We start from the raw sequence: 24,803 nt of genomic DNA, 5'->3' as shown, positions 1-24,803 counted from the left end.
AGTTTGAACTAATTTATGAAGAATGGCCTGGGTTTAACTTGCAGCTGGGCTGGAAAAAGTGACAATCCAAGTTGATTTTAGCGTTTGTGGATTATAGAGTTAGGTCAGTGTTACTAATATTAATGACCATATTTCAACATGTCAAGTTCTGTATAATTTCCTTAAAAAAGAAAGCTATGTTATAAGGGTTTAATTACCTTATGTGATTTAACTCATGTAAATGGAAACTTTGTCGAATTAAAGCTGACACTCTACCCTTAATTTATTTCTGCACATTATTATTATTACATTTCATATTCAGTGTGCTGCATTAATTCTAAAGGACCAAAAATAACTCCACTCTATCAATGTCCAGGACAGACTTCTAAAAACAAGCACTATTAAGGTGCCACATTTACAGCATGAATAACACTTACCAGACAAGACATAACACAGCAAAATCCCCAGTGTTTAACTGCTTAGAGAGTTGGCTTATCTCTTTATTTGTGTCCACTAGGCCATATACAGTATAAACACTGTACAGTAAGTGCTAATATACGGATGGTGAATTTTCTGTGCACAGAAAAAACAGCAATTTGGATCATAATCATTTATTATATTTTGTATAACATAAACCTATAACAAGGTGTCATGGTGGTGAAGTTGTTAGCATTGTGCAAGGCCCCTCCTTTGGTCAGTGTGCATGAAGTTTGCATGTTCTCCCCATGTTTGTTGGGTTTCCTCTAGATACTCCTGTTTCCTTCCAAAGTGCAAAGACATTGTGTGAATGAGAAAGTGAATGTGTGGTCTGTGCATGTGTGTGCCCTGTGAAGGATTGGCACCCTGTCCAGGGTGTCTCCTGCCTTGTGCTTAAAGTTTCCGGGGATTGGCTCCAGACCTCCTGTGTCCCTGTATATACTGTAGGATAAGCATGATAGAAAATGAATGAATGAATGAATGAATGAATGAATGAATGAATGAATCTATAACTCTTCTTTTAAATACATTTCAAAACTGAACCATAAAAGTTATAGTTACGCTTATGTTGTACATATGTAAACTCATGTCTAAAACTTAGCAGTCATGTCTTAAACTTACCCATATTTAAAATTACATTTTGTCAGACAGTACATCACTTCACTACCTTATAAACCACACGGGCAATGTAGAAACACAATAAAGCATATTAAAATTAAAATTCCCTCAATTCACCCCATCTAGGGTGCACCCCGCCTAGTACCCTGGGATAGTTCCCAGTGCAACATTGTACATGATAAGTGGTATAAAGAATGAGTAAGAGTAAGTAAGTGAAAGAATTTCCCTCAAATCAGTTTATTTCTTTGTATACAGGAAAATCCCAGGGTTCAATATCAGTGGTGCATGAGCAAGAGTTTGGTTTTGTTTGTATATTGTCACAGTTGTCATTTGACTGCAGGGTAAGTGCTGTAGCTAATTACAGCTGTGCCAATATTCAGTATAATCATATAATTGCAAGTGTGATTGCTTTTATGCAACACATCTACACTGCAAATAATTGTTGGAGATCCTAACTTGTAATAATGAATCCATTTGGCAAAATAACCCATGCACTTAGATCCACTCTGATTTTAGTGCAGGCTGGACAAGCCTGATTGGTGGTAGAGCAATGAACTACATTGTGCATATAGTGTGGCACTGGTTTAAAAGGAAAAAGAAGTTCAACAGAAGACAAAGATTGGAATAGGACAAGATTGTGTTTAAAACATTAACACTACTACTGTACAATGGTAGTAGTAGCGTATTTACCATTATACACTGTTATGCCGCCTCCTAATGGTGCATGAGTAGCAGTTCATGAAATAGGTGGGGTCAGAGAAAGTAATTCACTCTGCCTGGTTGGTTATCCTTAAAACATTTAGGATGTAAAACATAGGATTTTAGGATAGTATTGTAACTGTACAGTAGGGTTTTTTTTCCCTTCAAATGTAGGAGTTTGAGTTGGCCTCAAAACTCAACCACATAGTGCAGGAAGTTTGGAATTTTGGTTTTCCTAAACATGTATATATCATAGAGAAAGTGGTATCTAATATACAATACAATATAAAATATAATATACAGTAAAATTGTCTGTTTAATGTTTATCTTTTATTAGCTGAAATCAGTCCAGAAGTAGCTATGCTTACTTTATAGCAAGCTAGCTAGCTGACTAGCTATCTCACATTTGCAATATGTGTATTTCCATTATAAAGGTTTTATTAAAGATTTATTTTTCATTTTCATCTTCAAATGAAGAGCTCATATTTTAAATCTAAATTATTGTTGGGCATGTATGCTGATGACATTAACTCTACTGTAGTGGCAAACAATGACAAGCTGAGTCATACTACTGTAGGTATAAATCTAGGTATTCCTGAAAAGCCTCTCATGCAATCAAATTAGTAGGTTGGAACTGTTGTATAGTGAGGATTAGATTTTATCATATAAATAAACAAAACATATACACTGATCAGCGATATCATTAAAATCATTGGCAGGTAAAGTGAATAACATTGATTATCATTTTACAATGGCAACTGTCAAATGGGGGAATATATTAGAAAGTAGGTTTAGTTTGATGTATTAAAAACAGAACAATTGGTGTAAGATTCTACACCAATTTGGCAGGGGCCAATTTGCAATGGCTCAATTATTCGGTCAGAGTGTCTTCACACTAGAAGTCTTTGATGGATGTTCCTGGTATGCAGTGGGTATCACTTTCCAGAAGTGGTCCAAGAAAGGACAACCAGTAAAACGACATCAGGGTCATGGACCTGAGACTCACTGATGTGCATAAGGACTGAAGGCTAGCCCATCTGGTCAGGTCCCACATTCGGAGATCCTGCAGGAGAGCTACTGTAGCAGACCACCTCCACTTAACACTGTCAACGGTATTCCCTAATGAAAGTGGACTCTTTCAGCAGGGTAATGTGCTCTCTTATACTGCCAAAAATGTACTGAAATGATTTCAGGAACAAACTAATCAACAATAAGTTTAGGTATTGATTTTACCTCCAGTCTGATTCTTGTCAAAGAAATCAGATTTTTTGAGGCACCGCCTCTTTGTGTATGATAGTACAGCACACCTTTAAAGGTTTTATGGAGTCCAGGTCAGAGCTGTTTCGGTAGAACAAGGGTAACACACACTTAAAATGAATGATTCTGGCCTTGTGGAGCTTTTACATCTAGATACAGTTACCAAGAAAAATTATGTTTGAAAATGTACTTAATTCCATTTAATGGGTTTAACATAAAATTTTTGTTTAAAGAACTATTTATCATTATATATTTTTGTCCAGCTTATATAGTTTACTTGAGTGAAAAACTCTGCCCTCTAATTAAATATTTTGCTACATAAATAATTATTTAACGCAATATTTTAGGCAGTTGATTTTAATTTTTTGTGTTTGTTTGTTTTTATTCTACTGATTTTTTTCTTTATTTTTATTCTTAAATTATTATTATTATTATTATTATTATTATTATTATTATTGTTATTATTGCATGTATTGTTTGTGTTTTGGGCTGATTATAACCTATATTTCATTGCCATCGCAAAAATTAGTCGCAGTTTCGATACACATGGCTACTTCAAAAGCGAAATCCAGCTGCTGCAGCGGTGTAGTGGCATCTATATTTGGAAACAGTCGTAACACGCGTCACCCTAACCGGTACAAACTGGTTTGGAGGGGGATGACATTACCCAAATAGAAGGCGTTTGTCTAGGGATAAATGAACTCCCTCCTAAAAGGGATATATCAGGTATCAGATGATATCCATCTTCATAATTACTGTCGGCTTTTTAAAAATGAGCTTTCCCTTAAATTAGGAGAGTGACGGCAGTCTGAATCAGCAGTATCTGTAACAGTAGGCATATTTACGAGATTTCCATGCGTGTTATAATTGTGGAGAATTGTCGTATATGCTATAATATAGGCTGCAACCTGTAATGAGTAGAGCCTGAGTGTCAAAAATGTATAGAAGGATTGTCTTTGCTGAAGGTCACCGAGCGTGTTTTTGGTGAACTCAGGTAAGCTGAGGTTGGGTGAGAAGGAGAAGGAGAGACAAATACAAATGCGCGATCCAGGCGACTCTCCTTGAAGTTTGTGAGGTTGAGGAGAGACATGAGCGAAGAGAGAGGAAGAGTGAAAGATTGGCGGGAGAAGGCGGAACAAACCGGTGCCCGGATACACGCTGGAACCGCTCGCCCGCACTGCAGATTAACTCTTGACTCTCCGAGAGATGCTCAGGAACGGTAAGTAAAAACAGAAAGACAGCTCACATCCCGTGTTGTTTGCATCTGTGCTTTGTGGACAGGTGTGTTTTCTGCGTGGTGGTGTTTCCGGTAAACGCCGACCGCCAGCGCACTGATGTGACATTATTATTATATGAAGGGTAGAGTTCTGGTATCCTACTGCTTAATTCGCCTTCGGTCTGAGTCGGGTATAAACGTGGGGACATCCTGACGCGAAAACATTCTGTCCCGTGCGGTCCGGTTCAGAACCAGGGTTCGGAAAGCTCATGTTCTGTACGCGCTACCTGCTCATCATTCTCATTCCACTTCCCGGCTTTCACATGAGCACTCTGTTCTAGCTAAACATGTTCTAGCATTGGTCTGAACATCACACCTTCAAGTTAATACATATTGGCGACAACAACCATATTAATAGGCCGTACATTACGCTTAATAACGCGGTACTACCGCTTCATAATGTGGACAAAACTAAAAAAAAAAAAAAAATCGGATAAAGAGTTGTCAGTAGTTTTGGGAAAAGGTTCTTTTTTTTTTTTATTAATATGGTAAAGCATTCTTAACACAGTAATGCACTTCCTAAGTGTGTGCTTGTGTGTGTGAGAAAGTAGCATGTAACCTCTGACTTAGAATGTGTTAAGTCCTTACTCTGTTATTCTATTGATTTACACCAGATAAAACAGATAAAAGATGGTGTTCTTGCAGCTTAAGGGTTGCCAATTCATTCCTCACCCGCGTCTGTGTAAGTTTGTTCAGGGTTCTCCTCCCACGTCCTAAAACATACCAATAGGTGATTTCCTCATGGAGTTGTAATATTAGTGTCCTGGAATCGTTTCTGAGAACACTAAACCCCAAAGTCTGGTTCATTTTGATCAGTGAGAACATATTTGTTCGGCACTCTGGAGCTGTGCCTGAGTCTGCTGGAAAAGTTGGTCTCGAGAACGATACATCATAATTGGGCATGCATCAAATCAGATATGGAACTGATCGTACCTGAGAATAGAAGTAGGTTTCTGTTTAGATTCTCTTACATCAGTGCCGTCAACCTCTTCCGAAATCTCTGTGTGCACGTACAGTAACATGCAAGTAGCGTGCGCCAATCTCATGAACGCTGGTCAGTAGGGGAGTGGGGAGGAGAGAGCAGTCGTTCCTGGACATGGTAGAAATAAATCATGCCTAATGGATCGCATCATGCCTTGTGCCCAGTGATCCACTTTAAGACCTTGGATCCAAAGTTATCCTGCAGGACAAAGCAGTTATTGATTTAGTGGTTTAGAGTTACAGTATGGCAGTCAGTTTAGCCTTGGACACCCAATGACAAGCTTTCTAAATACTGTAGATACCATACCATACCATACCATACCACTTTATTTCTAAAGCACTTTAAAACAACAACAAAGCTGACTAAAGTGCTGTACAAAAGTCAACAATCAGGCCATAAACAGCAGGGTGTTTTATAATAAAATGTAAAATAAAAAAAAATTATAAAATAAAAATAAAATGATGGTAACAAGAAAAAGAAAAACCTAAGAACATAGCAACACAATAACATACCACTTATAATATTAGTCATGATAAAAATAATGATAATAAAAGTAGAAACAAGACATAAAACAGAAGCACTGCTCAGTAGAATGCTATTCAGGAATGTGTCAAAAAATGAGTTTTGAGTCTAGGAAGGAAGTATTCAGATAAGTTGCTTCCAACTAATTGATACACTGTAACTTAAATTTTTTGATATAAGTCTTAATGTAAGTTAAAGAATCCTTAAGGCCTCCAGCACCGATCGGTGCATAGGGCAACAAGTGTTTTCCATTGTTTTCGATTGAACTTGAAGAGAATTCTCGTTGTTTCCGTAGCAGTTGGGTTTTTACGGGGCGGGTTGCTAGCCCAACGCCCAACCATTCTCCTTTCTCATCCAGCACTTGAGAAACAGCAACGGCGGAGTTAAGTTGAAGAATAAAGCATTTATTTTGCTTTTACATATACCGCATACTTAACTGTGATTTTAAGTGATGCAGTAGGGCACTGGTGGCACACAGTAAATGGTTAAGGTTCTGGGTTAGTGATCGGAAGATCAGAGGTTCAAGCACCAGCAACACCAAACTACCACTGTTGAGCTATTCAACCTTTAACCCTATTTGCTGACACTGAAGATCACCCCCACCCCCCCACCGTGATCCTGTACTGATTATGTGTAGAGACGAAGAAAATGAGACATCCCCATAGAAGAGGTAAAAATATTAAAAGATACTTGCTTGTGAAAGCGCATTTCTATGAGTCAGCTTTTCATGAAATAACAGTCAACGGTCATTATTATGTACTAGCTGTAACAGTTGCAACATGGTGATGGGCCAGCATAAAAGGCTATATGTTTTGGTACTATATATAACAAAAGAGGCTGGGAAATTATATCTGGGTAAAGTAACCATTTGTATATATTTTTTTAAAGTGTGAATTATGTAAATTAAAAAGTGTATGTAAAAAGTCTTATTTCTACAGTATTTTAGGTTTATACAGTAGTGCTTAACCAACTGTATGTCACTAAAAATAGTTATTGCCCATCATCAGGGTAATGTACTGTAATTAGGAGCATCATAAAGTACCATAAGAAGAATTACTTAAAAATAAAAAGCATCTTTGCACAATGTTAGTAGATCTGTGTCAGAAAAGGCAGACAGGACATTTGGGGAGAGTTCTGTAGTTGTAACATCTACAAATGGCATTTATGTAACCCATATTACCTGTTAGATTAATTAATTTAACATTAACATTCATTCTATTTTCAACTACTGTATGTACCCTACTAGCAGGGGGTTTAGTGCAGGCTTATATAAATTGTCCATGTATATTCCTGCATGACCCTGACCAAGTTACTGATGATGTCTTAATGACTTAATAAGCAAAAAATCAGTAGGTGGATTGACTACTAATTTAGCTTTACATTGTATACGTGTGTGTACTTGATAACTGTAATGAACTGGTGTTTAATTTAAGATTTATTCCTGCTTCATGCATAATTGTCCTGAGATAGGCTTTGGATCCACTAAACCAGTTATTTGAAATGAATGAACTAATAAACAGTAAAATAGAGTTTTATGGTTTGCAGTAGAAAGATTATTTTGCTGTGAATGGCCATGCAATTACATGATCTCTGGACAAGTACAATTCTGTAGAATTTCTTCTTTCTTTCATATATGTTAAAGGACAATTTTTTTATGATCACTTACCATGATTTTAATCTGTGTGTCTTTTTTACAGGTGTAATATGAGGGAGGAGTATTAGCAAACCAAACATAAATTCAAGCTGGATTTTCTGTCATTCTACAAGGACTAAGCACAGCCTTGACCATGCATCAGTAGCAGGATATTTGACTAATAGGGTGAACTGATCGACTGTTCAACCAGGTGCATCGTGGATTTAGCTGTAGCAGGACTCCAGTTGCCGGATGCAGAACCTTTTTGAGCAGAACTTAGACATGGCCACCGCTCTGCTTGCAGGAGAGAAGCTGAAGGAGTTAATAATGCCTGGTTCCACACAGGATGAGAAGGGTGGTGCACTAGCTGGGCTCATGGTGCAGCTCAAACTGGAGCTGCCCTTTGATCGAGTTGTCACCATAGGAACGGTCATCATCCCCATCTTACTAGTCACTCTGGTCTTTACACGGAACTTTGCAGGTTGGTGCTTTGCATTCAGGTTTTATGCACAACTCAGTTAAATGTTGTTTGTCAGTCAGAATTACTGATATATAGTACACAGAGAGTTTTTGAATGCAGATACATTTGGACTGGGATGCTGTCAGACCAAAAAGGATTTTTTTTTTGTTACATAAGAGTGAGAGTGAGTGGTCAGATGTGAAGCAGGACAAAGAAAGACCACATACAAAGAAATGCACAGAGCCGATGCATTTGCCAGGGCCTTATTGACCACTTGGTCAGGGTCATGATGGTTCCAATTAAGCTCTTTTTCTTTTGAGAAGTTCATTACAATATTGCAGGCATGTGATGATCTCCAGTTAAGACAAAGTACAAATTTGAGTGATGTTGCTTTAATTAAAAAAGTCTGAGCCAGAACTCATAGACCATTCTGATATATGTAATTAAATCAGCACCTCCATAAAGCTGGGGAAGCATGAAGTGCTCTAAAACTTTCTGTTAGACAGTTGCACTGACCAGATAAAACTTACTAAAACTAAATGGCTTCCCAAACCACCGCTTACTGTGCAAACTTTAAACTGGACCTCAGGCAACTTGAATTCTGTGCCTCTCCTCTGTTCCACCAGACTCTGGGACCTTGATTTCCAAATTTAATGCAAATTTTACTTTTATCTAAAAAAAAGGACCCATTGAGCAACAGTCCAATCTTTTTTGTCCTTAGCCCAGGTAAGACACGTTTGACGTTGTCTCTGGTTTATGCGAGGCTTGACACAAGGAATGCGACGATTGTAGCCCATGTCCTGGATACGTTTATGCATGGTGGATCTTGAAGTATTGATCTAGCTGTCCTTGTGAATCTACGCCAAATTCTCTAATGGGTTTTGTTTCACAATCCTCTTAAAGCTGCGGTTATCCCTGTTGTTCAATTTTTCCTTCCATTCAACTTTCCATTAATGTGCTTGGATACACCATTTTGTAAACAACCAGCTTTGTCAAGTCAGGAGTCTTCCCCATGATTGCGTAGCCTACTCAACCAGACAGAGAGACCATTTAAAAACTCAGGAAACATTTGCAAATTTATTAGCTGTAAGCCATACAGTTAAACCTTGGATTGCAAGCATAATTTGTTCCGGAAGTGTATTTTATATCAAAACACTCATATATCAAAGATAATTTCCCCATAAGAAATAATGGAAACTCCGATGATTCTTTCCACAGCCCAAAAATATTCATATAAAAATATATTTTTAAATTTATCAATTATTATAAATATTTATTGAGATGTGTCTGTTACCATCAAAGCCTTTATACCAACGGCTTATACCTGTATATATATATATATATACTCAGCAAAAAAAGAAACGTCCTCTGACTTTTAACTGTTTTTACTTTCAGTAAATTTAATGTGTAAATATTTGTATGAACACTAAAAGAGTCAACACCATAAGACATAAACTAAAAATGTTTCACAATGTGTCCCTGAATGAAGGGAGGCTCAAAATCAAAAGTACCAGTCAGTATCTGGTATGGCCACCAGCTGCTTGAAGTACAGCAGTGCATCTCCTCCTCATGGTCTGCCTATTGCGGACAGTCTGAGCACTGATGGAGGGATTGTGTGTTCCTGGTGTGACTCGGGCAGTTGTTGTGGCCATCCTGTACCTGTCACGCAGGTGTGATATTCGGATGTACCGAACCTGTGCAGGTGCTGTTACATGTGGTCTTCCACTGTGAGGATGATCAGCTGTCCTTCCTGTCTCCCTGTAGCGCTGTCTTAGGCGTCTCACAGTGCGGACATGGCAATTTATTGCCCTAGCCACATCAGCAGTCCTCATGCCTCCCTGCAGCATGTCTAATGCACGTTCACGCAGATAAGCAGGGACCCTGGGCATCTTTCTTTGGGTGTTTTTCACAGTCAGTACACAGGTCTTTTTAGTGTCCTGCGTTTTTAGAACTGTAACCTTAAATGCCTACTTTCCGTAAGCTGTTAGATCTTAACGACCATTTCACAGGTGCATGTTAATTAATTGATTATGGTTAATTGAACATGCATGGAAAACATTGTTTAAACTCTTTACAATGATGATCTGTAAAGTTATTTTGATTTTTACAACATTATTGTTGAAATACACAGTCCTAAAAAAGGGACGTTTCTTTTCTTGCTGAGTATATATATATATATATATATATATATATATATATATATATATATAACAGTGGCTTGCAAAAGTATTTGGCCCCCTTGAACTTTTCCACATTTTGTCAAATTACAGCCACAAACATGAATCAATTTTATTGGAATTCCACGTGAAAGACCAATACAAAGTGGTGTACACTTAAGAAGTGGAACGAAAATCATACATGATTCCAAACATTTTTTACAAATAAATAACTGAAAAGTGGGGTGTGCGTAATTAATCAGCCCCCTGAGTCAATACTTTGTAGAACCACCTTTTGCTGCAATTACAGCTGCCAGTCTTTTAGGGTATGTCTCTACTAGCTTTGCACATCTAGAGACTGAAATCCTTGCCCAGTCTTCTTTGCCAAACAGCTCCAGCTCAGTTCGATTAGATGGACAGCGTTTGTGAACAGCATTTTTCAGATCTTGCCACAGATTCTTGATTGGATTTAGATCTGAACTTTGACTGGGCCATTCTAACACATGGATATGTTTTGTTTTAAACCATTCCATTGTTGCCCTGTCTTTATGTTTAGGGTCGTTGTCCTGCTGGAAGGTAAACCTTCGCCCCAGTCTCAAGTCTTTTGCAGATTCCAAGAGGTTTTCTTCCAAGATTGCCCTGTATTTGGCTCCATCCATCTTCCCATCAACTCTGACCAGCTTCCCTGTCCCTGCTGAAGAGAAGCACCCCCAGAGCATGATGCTGCCACCACCATATTTGACAGTGGGGATGGTGTGTTCAGAGTGATGTGCAGTGTTAGTTTTCCGCCACACATAGCGTTTTGCATTTTGGCCGAAAAGTTCCATTTTGGTCTCATCTGACCAGAGCACCTTCTTCCACATGTTTGCTGTGTCCCCCACTTGGCTTGTGGCAAACTGCAAATGGGATTTCTTATGGTTTTCTGTTAACAATGGCTTTCTTCTTGCCACTCTTCCATAAAGGCCAACTTTGTGCAGTGCATGACTAATAGTTGTTCTATGGACAGTTTCCCCCACTTGAGCTGTAGATCTCTGCAGCTCGTCCAGAGTCACCATGGGCCTCTTGGCTGCATTTCTGATAAGCGCTCTTCTTGTTTGGCCTGTGAGTTTAGGTGGACGGCTTTTTCTTGGTAGGTTTACAGTTGTGCCATACTCCTTGCATTTCTGAATGATCGCTTGAACTGTGCTCCGTGGGATGTTCAAGGCTTTGGAAATCTTTTTGTAGCCTAGGCCTGCTTTAAATTTCTCAATAACTTTATCCCTGACCTGTCTGGTGTGTTCTTTGGACTTCATGGTGTTGTTGCTCCCAATTTTCTCTTAGACAACCTTTGGAGGCCGTCACAGAGCAGAGCACAGGGCAGGTGTGCTCCGACCACCTTTTCTCTGTTTTTGTCTTTTAAGTTAGTTTACAGCGTTTTAAAACCGGCAAAATTACCACCATGGAGTACATTAGTTATGATAGAGACACTCTTGTTTCTATTGGTGTACAATGTACTTACAATTCGACGTTTTTAACTCCGGATCCGAGCTTTCCGAGTGAGATCCTGAGGGACAACAAAGGACGCGACGTGAAGCGGCGGCCCCGAGGGAAACGAGCCGGCGTCAGGAACAGGCTGAGAGCCCGTGCACACCGCACACCTCTGCCTAGCATTCTGCTCGCCAACGTCCAGTCACTGGAAAACAAGCTCGATGACCTCAGGGCCAGGGTAAAGTTCCAGAGAGACATACGGGACTGCAATGTCCTCTGCTTCACCGAGACATGGCTGAACCTAGCAGTGCCGGACCACGCCACCCAGCCGGCCGAGTTCTTCTCGGTTCACCGCATACAACACGGGTCGGGAGACCTGGAACCATACAAGGCTGCGTCATACAACGTCCGGAAGGCAGTAAAAGAGGCAAAGCAGCGCTACGGGAGGAAACTAGAGTCACAGCTTCAACAGAATGACTCTAGGAGCCTGTGGCAGGGATTAAGGACAATAACGGACTATAAAACACCAACAACCGGTATGACGAACGCGGACGTGACTCTGGCAGACAAGCTGAACACTATGCTCGCTTCGAGGCTGCAGCTAAAGACGCTAGCGATGCTAATGCTAGCGGCTCTAACGGCTGCAGACAGGAAGACACTGCCATCACCGAGCATGACGTGAGGAGAGCCTTCAAGAGAGTGAACACCAGGAAAGCAGCAGGACCAGACGGCATCTCAGGTCGTATTCTCAGAGCCTGCGCAGACCAGCTAGCACCTGTGTTCACTGAGATATTCAACATCTCTTTATCTCAGTCGGTGATCCCCACATGCTGCACAGAGTCCATCATTGTTCCTGTCCCGAAGAAACCTCATCCTGCTTCACTCAATGACTATCGCCCTGTAGCCCTCACCTCAGTAGTGATGAAGTGCTTTGAACGCCTGGTCAGAGACTTTATCATTTCATCACTACCCGCACTGGACCCACTACAGTTCGCTTACCGTCCAAATCGTTCCACAGACGATGCAATCTCACATCTCCTCCACACATCACTTACTCACTTGGACACTAGAAGGGGGAACTATGTTAAAATGCTCTTCATCGACTACAGCTCTGCATTTAATACCATAATTCCCTCCACACTCACCACCAAGCTGGAGCACCTGGGACTCAGCTCATCTATGTGTCAGTGCATCTCCAACTTCCTAACTGGCAGACCACAGGCAGTAAGGATGGGCGGACACGTCTCAGCCTCCATCACTCTCAGCACTGGAGCCCCCCAGGGTTGTGTTCTGAGCCCCCTGCTGTACTCTTTGTACACATATGACTGTGTGGCCACTACCAGCTCCACCACCATCATTAAGTTTGCTGACGACACCGTCGTGGTGGGCCTGATCTCTGATAACAACGAGACGGCCTACCTGAAGGAGATTAGGAATCTGGAGAACTGATGCCAGAGGAACAACCTCCTTCTAAATGTCAGTAAGACAAAGGAGTTGGTAGTGGACTTCAGCACCAAGCGGGAGAGGAACTACCAGACCCCCATCATCAACGAGAGCCCAGTGGAGAGAGTGAACAGCTTTAAATACCTCGGTGTTCACATCACGCAGGACCTGTCATGGTCCTGTCACATCAACACCGTGGTGAAAAAGGCCAGACAGCGTCTCTACCACCTCAGACGCTTGAGAGACTTCCGACTGCCCTCCAAGGTGCTCAGGAACTTTTACTCCTGCACCATAGAGAGCATCCTGACGGGAAACATCTCAACCTGGTTCGGGAACAGCACCATGCAGGACAGACGAGCTCTACAGAGGGTTGTGCGATCAGCTGAGCGCACCATCCGCACAGAGCTCCCTGACCTGCACTCAATCTACAGCAGGCGGTGCTGGACTAAGGCCAGGAAGATAGTGAAGGACCTCAGCCATCCCAACAATGGACTGTTCTCTCTGTTGAGGTCAGGAAAGCGATTCCGCTCCCTGAAGGCCAACACAGAGAGACTGAGGAGGAGCTTCTTCCCACAGGCAATACGGTCTCTCAATCACAATCACACCACCACACAGTACTGACCCACACATATGGTTTTTACACACACACTGGACATTCTGGACATTTGTTTACACTATTGGCCACTGCACAACTACACTTCGTGGTCATTAAATCAAATCACATCAAATCACTCCAGCACAAATCACTTTAAACATATTTGCACTGCACAAGTCACTTTTAATATGTGGATTGCACAATCATGGACATAACCATTCTTTTATTACCATTTATTCGGCTGCTCTTATTGTTTTACATTTTTTTCATATATTTTCCATATATTTTTCTATATTGTGTATTTTGTGTACAGATATTTTATTTTTAACTTTTATTTGTATATTTTTATTTTATTCTTCCCTAGTTAAACTTACCCTTTATTTTATTTTCATATTTATTTCCTATTCATATTCTTAGGTCACAAGCAGTTGTCTAAGCATTTCACTGCATATCGTACTGTGTATGACTGTGTATGTGACAAATAGAATTTGAATTTGTATTTGTACTGACATTAGATTACACACAGGTGCACTCTATTTAGTCATTAACACTCATTAGGCAATGTCTATGGGCAACTGACTGCACTCAGTCTAAAGAGAGCTGAATAATTACGCACATCCCACTTTGCAGTTATTTATTTGTAAAAAATGTTTGGAATCATGTATGATTTTTGTTCCACTTCTTAAGTGTACACCACTTTATATGGGTCTTTCACGTGGAATTCCAATGAAATTGATTTATGTTTGTGGCTGTAATGTGACAAAATGTGGAAAAGTTCAAGGGGGCCGAATACTTTTGCAAGCCACTGTATATATACTGTATATACAATGAATCACTTATTAGTTGTGAATTACATTCACCTAAAGGATTATTAGGAACACCTATTCAATTTCTCATTAATGCAATTATCTAATAAATCACATGGCAGTTGCTTCAATGTATTTAAGGGTGTGGTCCTGGTAAAGACAATCTCCTGAACTCCAAACTGAATGTCAGAACGGGAAAGAAAGGTGATTTAAGCAATTTTGAGCGTGGCATGGTTGTTGGTGCCAGACGGGCCGGTCTGAGTATTTTTACAATCTGCTCAGTTACTGGGATTTTAACGCACAACCATTTCTAGGGTTTACAAAGAATGGTGTGAAAATGGAAAAACATCCAGTATGCGGCAGTCCTGTGGGCGAAAATGCATTGTTGATGCTAGAGGTCAGAGGAGAATGGGCTCGTTACAACCGAGGTATGCAGCAAAGCATTTGTGAAGCCACAACACGCACAACCTTGAGGCAGATGGGCTACAACAGCAGAAGACCCCACCGGGTACCACTCATCTCCACTAGAAATAGGAAAAAGAGGCTACAATTTGCACAAGCTCACCAAAATTGGACAGTTGAAGACTGGAAAAATGTTGCCTGGTCTGATGAGTCTCGATTTCTGTTGAGACATTCAAATGGTAGAGTCAGAATTTGGCATAAACAGAATGAGAACATGGATCCATCATGCCTTGTTACCACTGTGCAGGCTGGTGGTGGTGGTGTAATGGTGTGGGGGATGTTTTCTTGGCACACTTTAGGCCCCTTAGTGCCAATTGGGCATTGTTTAAATGCCACGGGCTACCTGAGCATTGTTTCTGACCATGTCCATCCCTTTATGACCACCATGTACCCATCCTCTGATGGCTACTTCCAGCAGAATAATGCACCATGTCACAAAGCTCGAATCATTTCAAATTGGTTTCTTGAACATGACAATGAGTTCACTGTACTAAAATGGCCCCCACAGTCACCAGATCTCAACCCAATAGAGCATCTTTGGGATGTGGTGGAACAGGAGCTTCGTGCCCTGGATGTGCATCCCACAAACCTCCATCAACTGCAAGATGCTATCCTATCAATATGGGCCAACAGTTCTCAAGAATTCTTTCAGCACCTTGATGAATCAATGCCACGTAGAATTAGGGCAGTTCTGAAGGCAAAAGTGGGTCAAACATTGTATTAGTATGGTGTTTTCTAATAATCCTTTAGGTGAGTGTAGTTTCATATATTTATAATTTTGCTAAACATTATGAAGTAGATGTAAAGATATAATAAATCATTGCATATAGTAGGACACAGAATAGACTATGTAATGAAGTAGTAGTGTACAAAAATAAATAAGTTTGCACAGTGATAAACAAAAAAATGTGGTCATACATGCTCACTTCATTACAGAGGGTTACACAGTGTGGTCTTTTCCTCTTTGTTGCAGCCTGTGCAAGTGGGCTGTACCACAAGGGTTTGCTTATGTGGTAGTGCAAAATGTGTTTAAAAAATGTAGAAAGACTGTATAAACAAGAAGACAAGAAAAGACATGTTGTCCTTGAAATGTGCAAGTTTGGCAAGTTTTGATGAGTCCAATTTCGTTTTACTAGTAGTGCAGTCAAGTTGTACAATTTGTGTAATCAGGGGGTATTTGGAGATAAAGATACTGACAGTGTTATTGTGTTACAACCCCAAATCAGAAAAAGTTGGGACAGTATGGAAAATGCAAAAAATAATATAGTGATTTTTAAATTTACTTTGACTTGTATTTCATTGCAGACATACAATAGCACATTATTAATGTGTTCCTCGTGAATTTCTTTTTTTTTTTTTTTAAATAAACACATATTCCAATTTTGGTCCTTGCAACAAAATTCAAAAACTGAAACTGAAAAAAAAAATGCACCACACATTCTCTAATGGAGACAGGTCGGGACTGCAAGCAGGCCAGTCAAGTACTGTACCTGTCCTTGTTAAAATAAGCATGTGTGTCTCGGGAAACAATGTCTTCTTGAAGGCAGCATATTGTGCTCCAAAATCTCTATGTACTTTTAAGCCTTAATGGTGCCATCACAGATGTGCAAGTTACCTTTGCCTAGGGCACTGACACAACTCCATACCATGACAGACCCTGGCTTTTGGCTGGTAACAGTCAAAACAGTCTTTTGCCTTTTCTTTTTTCTCCCAAAAAATACCTGAAATACCGATTTATCTGACCACAGAACACGTTTCCACTGTGTGATGGTCCATCCGAGATGCCTCCGAGCCTAGATAAGTCGACGGCGTTCCTGGACACTGTTAACATAGGGCTTCTTTTTGGCACAGTACAGTTTTAACTGGCATTTGTGGATGTAACTATGTATTGTGGTACTTGACAAAGGTTTGAGAAAATAGTTCTGAGCCCATGAGGTGATATAGTTTATAGATGAATGACGATTCTACATGCAGTGCCGCCTGAGGGATCGGAGATCACAGTGATTCAGCTTAGGCTTGCAGCATTGTCCTTTACACACTGAAATTCCTCCAGATTCCTTGAATTTTTTAATTATGTTATGCACGTTGAAGGTGAAATATCCAAATGTCTTCCTATCTTTCTTTGAGAAACATTGTTTTTAAACATTTCAATAATTTTGTCACGTATTTCTTGCCAAACTGGCGATCCTTGGCACATCTTTGCTCCTGAAGGACTAGACCTTCCTTGGATGCTGCTTTTGTACCAAATCATAATTACAATCACCTGTTGACATCACCTGTTTGAAATCACATCATTATGTAACCAATTTACCTGATTACTAGCCCTAAATTGGGGTAGCCCTAAAAACATGTTGCAGGTCTCAATGACAGGAAAGGATGTATATTTTAAAATGAAATGAAGTTGACCAGACAAAACATAAATTATTTTGTGTTCATATTGTCTTTAATGAAATACAAGTCAAAGTAAATTTGGAAATCACTACTTCGTTTTCCATACTGTCCCATAATGCACTTCTTACAGACTAAAATAATAGATTTTTACATGCTTACGCCAAATGAATCCCTCAGTTTGGTAAGTATTACTCCGTCCCTAAATTAAATGTGGCGTTAAAAACAATATCATTTTTAATCGCACTAGTGTTTACAGCTTTTTGTCTGAATTAGGCACATGCTGGCCAGCACTACTGGGTTTAAGTGTGCAGTGCTTATTTTTGAGTGTTAGAAATCAGTGAAGATCACACAATGTGGTCGGAGAGCAAATGAGAGTAAGAGTAAGAAATAACACAAAAGAAATGGTGACTTTAAACGAAATGCTGAGTCAGTTTGACTGCATAGCAGTAGAAACCTGCTGTGAGGTAGCTCAGAGGCACAAGAAGAGCATCGGGTTAGATTACAAAATAATCTGAATAGCCCTTAGTAATAGAATTTAATAATTATAATAATAGAAATAAATTGGCTTCTCTAATTACGAATATTGAAATGATCTGTGGATATCTCCAATCTGGGGCGCCTCTTGAAAACCTAATATTCTGGCTCCCCAACGTTGATGAAGTAGCTCTTTTCACTTGCCATGGTATACTCAGGGGCCCTTGCAAACCCAAACAAGTCTTTCACTATTCAGAAGCCATATACTGTATTCAATCGCACTTGCAGAAATAATGTTTTCTGGCGATGTGCAAATCATTTCACTTCTATTACATCAGAACTGCTAGTATTCCTAGTGGCAGAACTAGCTCCTTTGCTGTCAGATTATCTGCAGCACAATTTAAGTATGTGAAACTGGTTGATGATTTTCAGGAGGATGGTTCTCAAGCTCATGCAGGGTAATTTTGTTTAGAGAGATCTTTGCCAGACATAGGAATTATATTGTTATAGGATACCTTTATAAAAGCTGCTTCTAATGGCTTTTCTTTTTTATATCATTCTGTTTCAGAGGAGTCAATATACTGTTACACACCACACAATTTCACACGTGACCAAGCCCTCTATGCCAGAGGTTACTGCTGGACAGAGCTACGTGATGCTATTCCTGGGGTTGAGCCTGAACTCCGACCATCTCTGTTTGAGCACAAGTTTCTGCCCTATGCTTTGCTAGCGTTCGCTGGTATCATGTATATCCCAGCGCTTAGCTGGGAATTCCTCGCATCCACACGCCTTACCTCTGAACTCAACTTTCTACTCCAAGAAATTGACAATTGCTACCACCGTGCAGCTGAGGGCAGAGCACCCAAGATCGAGAAGCAGATCCAGTCCAAAGGGCCAGGGATCAGTGAGCGTGAGCGGCGGGAGATCATCGAGAATGCAGAGAAGGAGAAAAGCCCAGAGCAGAATCTTTTTGAAAAATATCTAGAGCGACGAGGGCAAAGTAACTTTTTAGCCAAGCTTTATCTAGCCAGGCATTTAGCCATCATCTGTCTCAGTTCCATTCCCATCTCCTACCTGAGCGCATACTATGCTCGGCAGCGGCAAAATGAGTTCACGTGCATGCTGGGTGAGCCACCTGACATCAGCAGCATCCCTGAGTTGCGGCTCAGTGTCAACTGCAAGCTGCCAGCTGTGCAGCTCCAGCGCATTATGGCTGCTGTAGACATCACACTGCTCTGCAGCGTGAACCTAATTATTTTAGTCAATCTACTGCACCTATTCGTGGTCCGCAAATCCAACTTTGTTTTCGACAAGTTGCACAAAGTCGGCATCAAGACGCGGCGGCGTTGGCAGAAGTCTCAGTTTTGTGATATTAACATCCTGGCCATGTTCTGTAACGAAAACAGGGACCACATCAAGTCTCTAAACAGGCTGGATTTTATAACTAACGAGAGTGACCTTATGTATGACAACGTAGTGCGACAATTATTGGCGGCATTAGCTCAGTCTAACCATGATGCCACACCCACTGTTAGAGACTCTGGGATTCAGACGATTGACCCCAGCCTAGATCCATCTGTACTGGGAGTTGGAGAAATGGGAGTAGAGACAGTGATCAAAAGACCACGGAAAAAGATCAAGTGGATCCCTACATCGAATCCTCTGCCTCAGTCATTTAAAGTACGCACACATGGTTCTGTTTATACCTTGTCCAAGCATGCCTCTGACCATACTCATTTAATTATGCAATCAGGAAGACAGTATTGCATGTGTTACACTATATACATCTAAACAAAAATATTATTTTCCTTTCAACCATCCAAAAAAATAACAAACATATTACAAAGATACTGTAACACCTCCCTATCATGGAGACAGTATTTTAATATTAATGCTCTGTCTTAATTTGCAATTTAAATTTCAAGCAATTTGCACAGAGAGCACAGTGCAACTCTTTGGTTAGTCATTATGATGCATAAGCTCAGTTGAAAAATCATGCTGAAATATTTTTTATTTATCCAGGTCTCACTGAATAACATTCTGAACTCTGATACTGTAGGTAAACTGTCTGCTTAGTATTCTAGTTTAATATTTAAAGTAAAATTATTCTTTTTTTAATGATTATTCAGGAACCTTTAACATTGACTCGATTGGAGAACAGTATAAAAGCAGAAAAACCTAAACCTGTGCGGAGGAAAACTGTACCAGATACCATCATTGCTCCTCTACTGGACACCAAGAGCACACAGCATCCTCCTAGAGGTAAATCACAATAATTACATAACACAAGGTAGGTTTACATTGTTTTTATTTATTAATCCAAAGGAAAGGCACTTGATAACGGATTAATTTCTAATCTTGCAATGCAAACTGTTCCTGCTTTGGGTTTTAATGTAATATTGTACTTAATATATGTGAGTTGGCCTGGAAAGCATTGCTTTGGCTAAATCCTGAAAACCTCAAAGTCTACTAACATGTTTTATTAAAAGAAGATAACTGTCTTCCAGAAAAGATTTTCTCCTTTTTTTGTTTTTGAAGGTAATCTGTTTGTTTTTTTTTACTTGTGACTACATGGAAAACAGAAACATTTCACTTCAGGAAACACTCAAATGTTTAAATTAAGGGCATAAATTTCCACTTTTCAAAAAAAAAAAAAATTGTCTGTCTGTGCATCTGGGAACTGTGCACACAATCATTCTCCAATACAAGAACTTGGCTGAGAGTTATTGCCACATCCCCATACAATCCTGACCTTGCTCTAAGTGATTTCCTCACGTTTGGGCTGTTAAAGGAGCTTCATTGGTCCATTAAAGGGAGGCCAGCGTTTCAGACATGAAGCAGACAGCTCGATGATGGCTCGAGCATACACAGGAATCTTTCGACCTTGATGGCATCCAAGCACTTATAACAATGTTCTGTTATTCTGCACAGTCAAAAGTCCTGGTTTGACTTGAGCTCACCTCATGCATTAAGAACCTTTTTTATTTTAGTAAAAATAGATTAATATTGTATTATGTAAAAGTATTGAAAAGTTTCTGAGCACGTTAGGCTGTATTTAAAATGACGTTCCTGCAATGTTCTTAACCATTTTGAATAGTGTGAATGATCTTTTTTTTAAAATAAAACATATACTTAATACTTGAACATATGAATATTTTATGTCATGCGTTTCTTATGATATTAAGAACACATTCTTCCACATTACAATGGTTAGTTGGATTGAGGAATAGATTGAGGTATAGAACAGGGAAACACTGTTGGAGGGTTATACTTTTCTAAACTTGACTCTTATTTTATGAAAACACTGTTGTAGGGTTCCACATAACAGTAAACATAGATCCCTTAAAAGTTTTTGATGCAACTTTTTCGTCCCTCAAGCTGTATTATATAAACAAATTGACTTGATCTTTGTTTTTCATAACTCCTTAAAACTCAAATCTACAGAAAACAACAATGGGACAGATAAAAAGCACACTCGGAATTTCTCCCTGGATGTCCATCCGTACATGGCGGCCACCCAGAAGCCTAAACCGGAAACGAATAATCCACAACCTCCAGCTGCTGATCATCCTCTGGACACTACTTACATAGAGGGCACACACACTGTAGTCCATGTCTCCTCAACGCTTACAGGTAATAATTTTATTTATATTATGTAAGGAGATAAATACAGTGGAACCTTGGATTGCGAGTAAGTTGGTCTGCAAGGGTTTTGCAAAACAGGCAAATTTAAAATTAATTTTAACTTGATAAACGAGCGAGGTCTTGAAATACGTGTAGTATGCATGCGCTTTGTTTGCCGAGGGTCACGTGACCACAACTGAGCCTTTTTTTTCTCAATGGTTCTTCTTTCTTTTACATTGTGGTATTATGGGTAATCGTCTCCCATGCTCAGTCACAGGGCGTGTGCATCAATCATATGGTCAACATACGTAAAGCATTTTAAAAATTTTGTGTCCAAGTGTAGTTAATGTTCCTTAACTGTCCTGCAACAATGGCCCCAGTGGAGAAAAAAGTTTAAAAGGCTGTATCAGTGCAGGAGATCAATCTGTTTAACGACAATGCAATGTCACATTTCTGGGAAATCCCTAAAGGGAGGAAAAAGCAAGTGTCATTAGAGAGGTTCCTCGCAATACAAGGTTTAAATATATGGAATTATTTAAAAAATAAAAAACTGTTAGAAAATAACTATTAAAAAATAACTGTTGTTACTATTATACTGAAGAAATTTGCCAATGCTGACTGTTTTCAATGCTTACAGTTATTAATTTAAAATAACTACATATCATTCTTTAAAATTAGTTTATAGTTCCAGGTTAGTTCCTAGGGGTCCCCCTCTTGAATGAGTTTAAAAGTTTAAGATTAGGGTTATGTATGTATAAATCTAATATTAATCTTTGTTTTTGCTTCACATCCTTCTTAAATGTTTTAGAAAAGAATGACCCTCCTCCTCAATCCACCACCAGCGCATTTTCCACTGTGACCTTGTCTACCACCTCTTTTATGAATGGAGTAACATCTACTTTGCTTCCTTCTGAATCACCGAAAACCAATGAGCCTCTTAAAGCAAACCCAGAGCCTGTGAATCAGCCTACATCCTACAGCTGTAACCCTTCACATCCTCTGCTCAGCATCCACCACACTCTCTATGAGGAGGAGGAAGAGGAGCAAGGCCACAGGGACAAACTGGTAGAAAGACCTGGCGAGCTTATCGCTGCTGGAGAGTGCTGATGGAGCGCACAAAAAGACAAGCACATATTCACACCTCTCATCGTTTGACCTTAGCACCAAGCCAGAGAAGGGTACATTCTTTATAACCACCTCACCTGAAGCAGAAGCCACACTTTATCACCTACTGTGCTTTAGGTGAAAAACAACGAGGTCAGAGATTTTGTACTGTCGACCAGGTAGAGGGACATCGAAGTAACATGATTGCACTTACAGTTATTTAGAAAACATATTTCTGTGTAAGTAGACAACCGATTACAATGAAACATATCACTCAAGAGTAGGAAGTCATTTCTCTGACTAAGTGCAAACACAGGTGCTTACTTAAATGGAATGTTTTCCTGTAACATTCCAAAGCTAAGGACCGGGTTCATTGATTATCATAAAACATAATGATGAGAAATATTTTGTGCTTTATACACCTCCGTGTTCACGTCTTACATCAAACATAATGCATCCTATTTATAGATTGTTCTGTGGATTTCAGCAGGTATCCAATGCAATATCGCATATTTATCCTTAAATTATGCAAATGCACACAACCCTTGTTGCAATAATATGCATATTTAAAATATCCATACTGTATATACAAAACACACAGATATATGTCGCATTATTTAAATCATGTGATTCTTCAACCTAAGGATTGAGGTCTGTTCTTTGTCATAGTGTGGTTCATAAGTTCCAAATTGTGATTGTTCTCAGTATCATCAAATTAATTCATTTTGAGAAATGGGTACTATTACACAACAGCAAATACTGCATATTTATGTGATCTAATATAATTATTGAAATACCTGGCCATTAATTAAAATAAAAATGTCTGGAGTTGTACTGTAAAACTGCAGTCCCTCCAGCAGAAGCACCAGCTGACCATTCATTAAGAACGCCATTACTGTACCTTTACAGATAAATGCTGCATTGACGCATCTGAAATCTACTAATTCACCTCTTTCTTTGACACACGACCCATTTCCTAGATTAAAAAGAAGTACAAAATACCCACCTTTTGTCTACGTATGCCACTACATTATAAAGCACATCTGTAATTACCAGTTACACCTCGCTCCAGCATTTCTACAGGGCCAGTGCAACATTTTAACTGCAACTCTGGCAAAAACTCTATGTTACCAAAACGCACAGAGACACTTTTATTCTGTATTCCTATTACCTGTTTGAATGTTGTCTGAAAAATATAAGACATCATATAATGTTAAAACGTTGTACTTAGTATAGCTAATCAAAGATTTATGAAAATGAAGCTGCCAGTCCCTCATGTGTAGTCAGTACATGGACATCCATTCAGCACACTCTTTGTTTTAAATTTTATTCCAACCAAATAATGTTGGAATTATTATCAAACACACTGCTGAGTGAGAAATATTAGTCTCTGTTAGTACTGTTTATGAAATATAGCCAGGTTCATAAATATTTGGACATAGGACAGTTATTGGTTATTGGTTATACAGTATACAGTTATTGGTTATACTGTTGCGTTTGGATTAAATCATGAATATGAGCTTACATTACAGACTTTAAGTTATTGGAGGTTACTTACATCAAAATCAGGTGAACTGTGTAGTATTTGCACATCCTTATAATCATAATGTAAATGAGCTTTATAAATATTTGGTTGCAAATTCTAGACACTCAGTGACTGCCAGGAGGCTGAAACCATAGACATCACCAGTCACTGGGTTTCATTCCTGGTGACGTCCTGCCAAATTTTTAAAGCAGCTGTGGTCAGTTCCTGCTTTGGGGTGTTTTGCCATTATCGAATGAAGTGCTTTCAGTTGCATTCACTCAGTTGGATTCAAGTCACTTGGCCATTGCAAAACATTCAACTTCCTTGCTGTTTTTCTATAAAGTATGGTTTAAATTATAGTCCATCTGCAGTGTAAAGTATTTTGCTGAGTCTAAGCAGACAATATACTATTAACTTTAAAAATATCATTAAAAATTACTGCATGGAAACTACTTCTACTTGCAGCCATACACACCCCTGATATAAAATGGGAGCAGTTATTTTCCTAAATCTTGCTCTTCTTAATTTTAAAGATGTTTTAAAGGAAGACCAACTTTAATTTTGTCTTGTGGCTTACCAGTTATTTATATCTTATAATAAAATCCCATATTGGTGAAGCCTTCTTTTTATTGTTGGCTTTACCGCAGATACCCCTGCTTCCTAGATGGTGTCACGGCCTTGTTGTGAAGTAGTTTTTCTTTATTAGGGAAGCAATCTTTCTTTTATTTTTGTCTTTTTTTTTTTGCTTCACTAGCAGTAACAGCTCTTTGAATTTCATTTCAGTAGTTAACAACATCATCATCATTCCAATCGACTCTGAAGCTGCTTAATTGTATAAGTTAAATAATGAGGA

The 24,803-nt window shown here is 39.3% G+C and overlaps 1 protein-coding gene across 1 annotated transcript; it reads left to right on the top strand.

Annotated features, from left to right (window-relative positions):
- The first annotated feature begins 3,864 nt into the window (after window positions 1–3,864).
- Window positions 3,865–24,350, top strand: panx2 (pannexin 2). The gene is made up of 6 exons (XM_053499973.1): window positions 3,865–4,249; window positions 7,508–7,924; window positions 18,266–19,377; window positions 19,827–19,959; window positions 21,142–21,330; window positions 22,130–24,350. The coding sequence occupies exons 2-6, from the start codon at window positions 7,696–7,698 to the stop codon at window positions 22,426–22,428; spliced, it is 1,962 nt and encodes a 653-aa protein (XP_053355948.1). The 5' UTR covers window positions 3,865–4,249; window positions 7,508–7,695; the 3' UTR covers window positions 22,429–24,350.
- The last annotated feature ends 453 nt before the right edge of the window (window positions 24,351–24,803 follow it).

The sequence above is a fragment of the Clarias gariepinus genome, chromosome 7 (genome assembly GCF_024256425.1).
Source record: "Clarias gariepinus isolate MV-2021 ecotype Netherlands chromosome 7, CGAR_prim_01v2, whole genome shotgun sequence".
Classification (NCBI taxonomy): domain Eukaryota; kingdom Metazoa; phylum Chordata; class Actinopteri; order Siluriformes; family Clariidae; genus Clarias; species Clarias gariepinus.
Note: the sequence above shows the minus strand (reverse complement) of the source record. Positions and strands in the feature narration are given on the sequence as shown.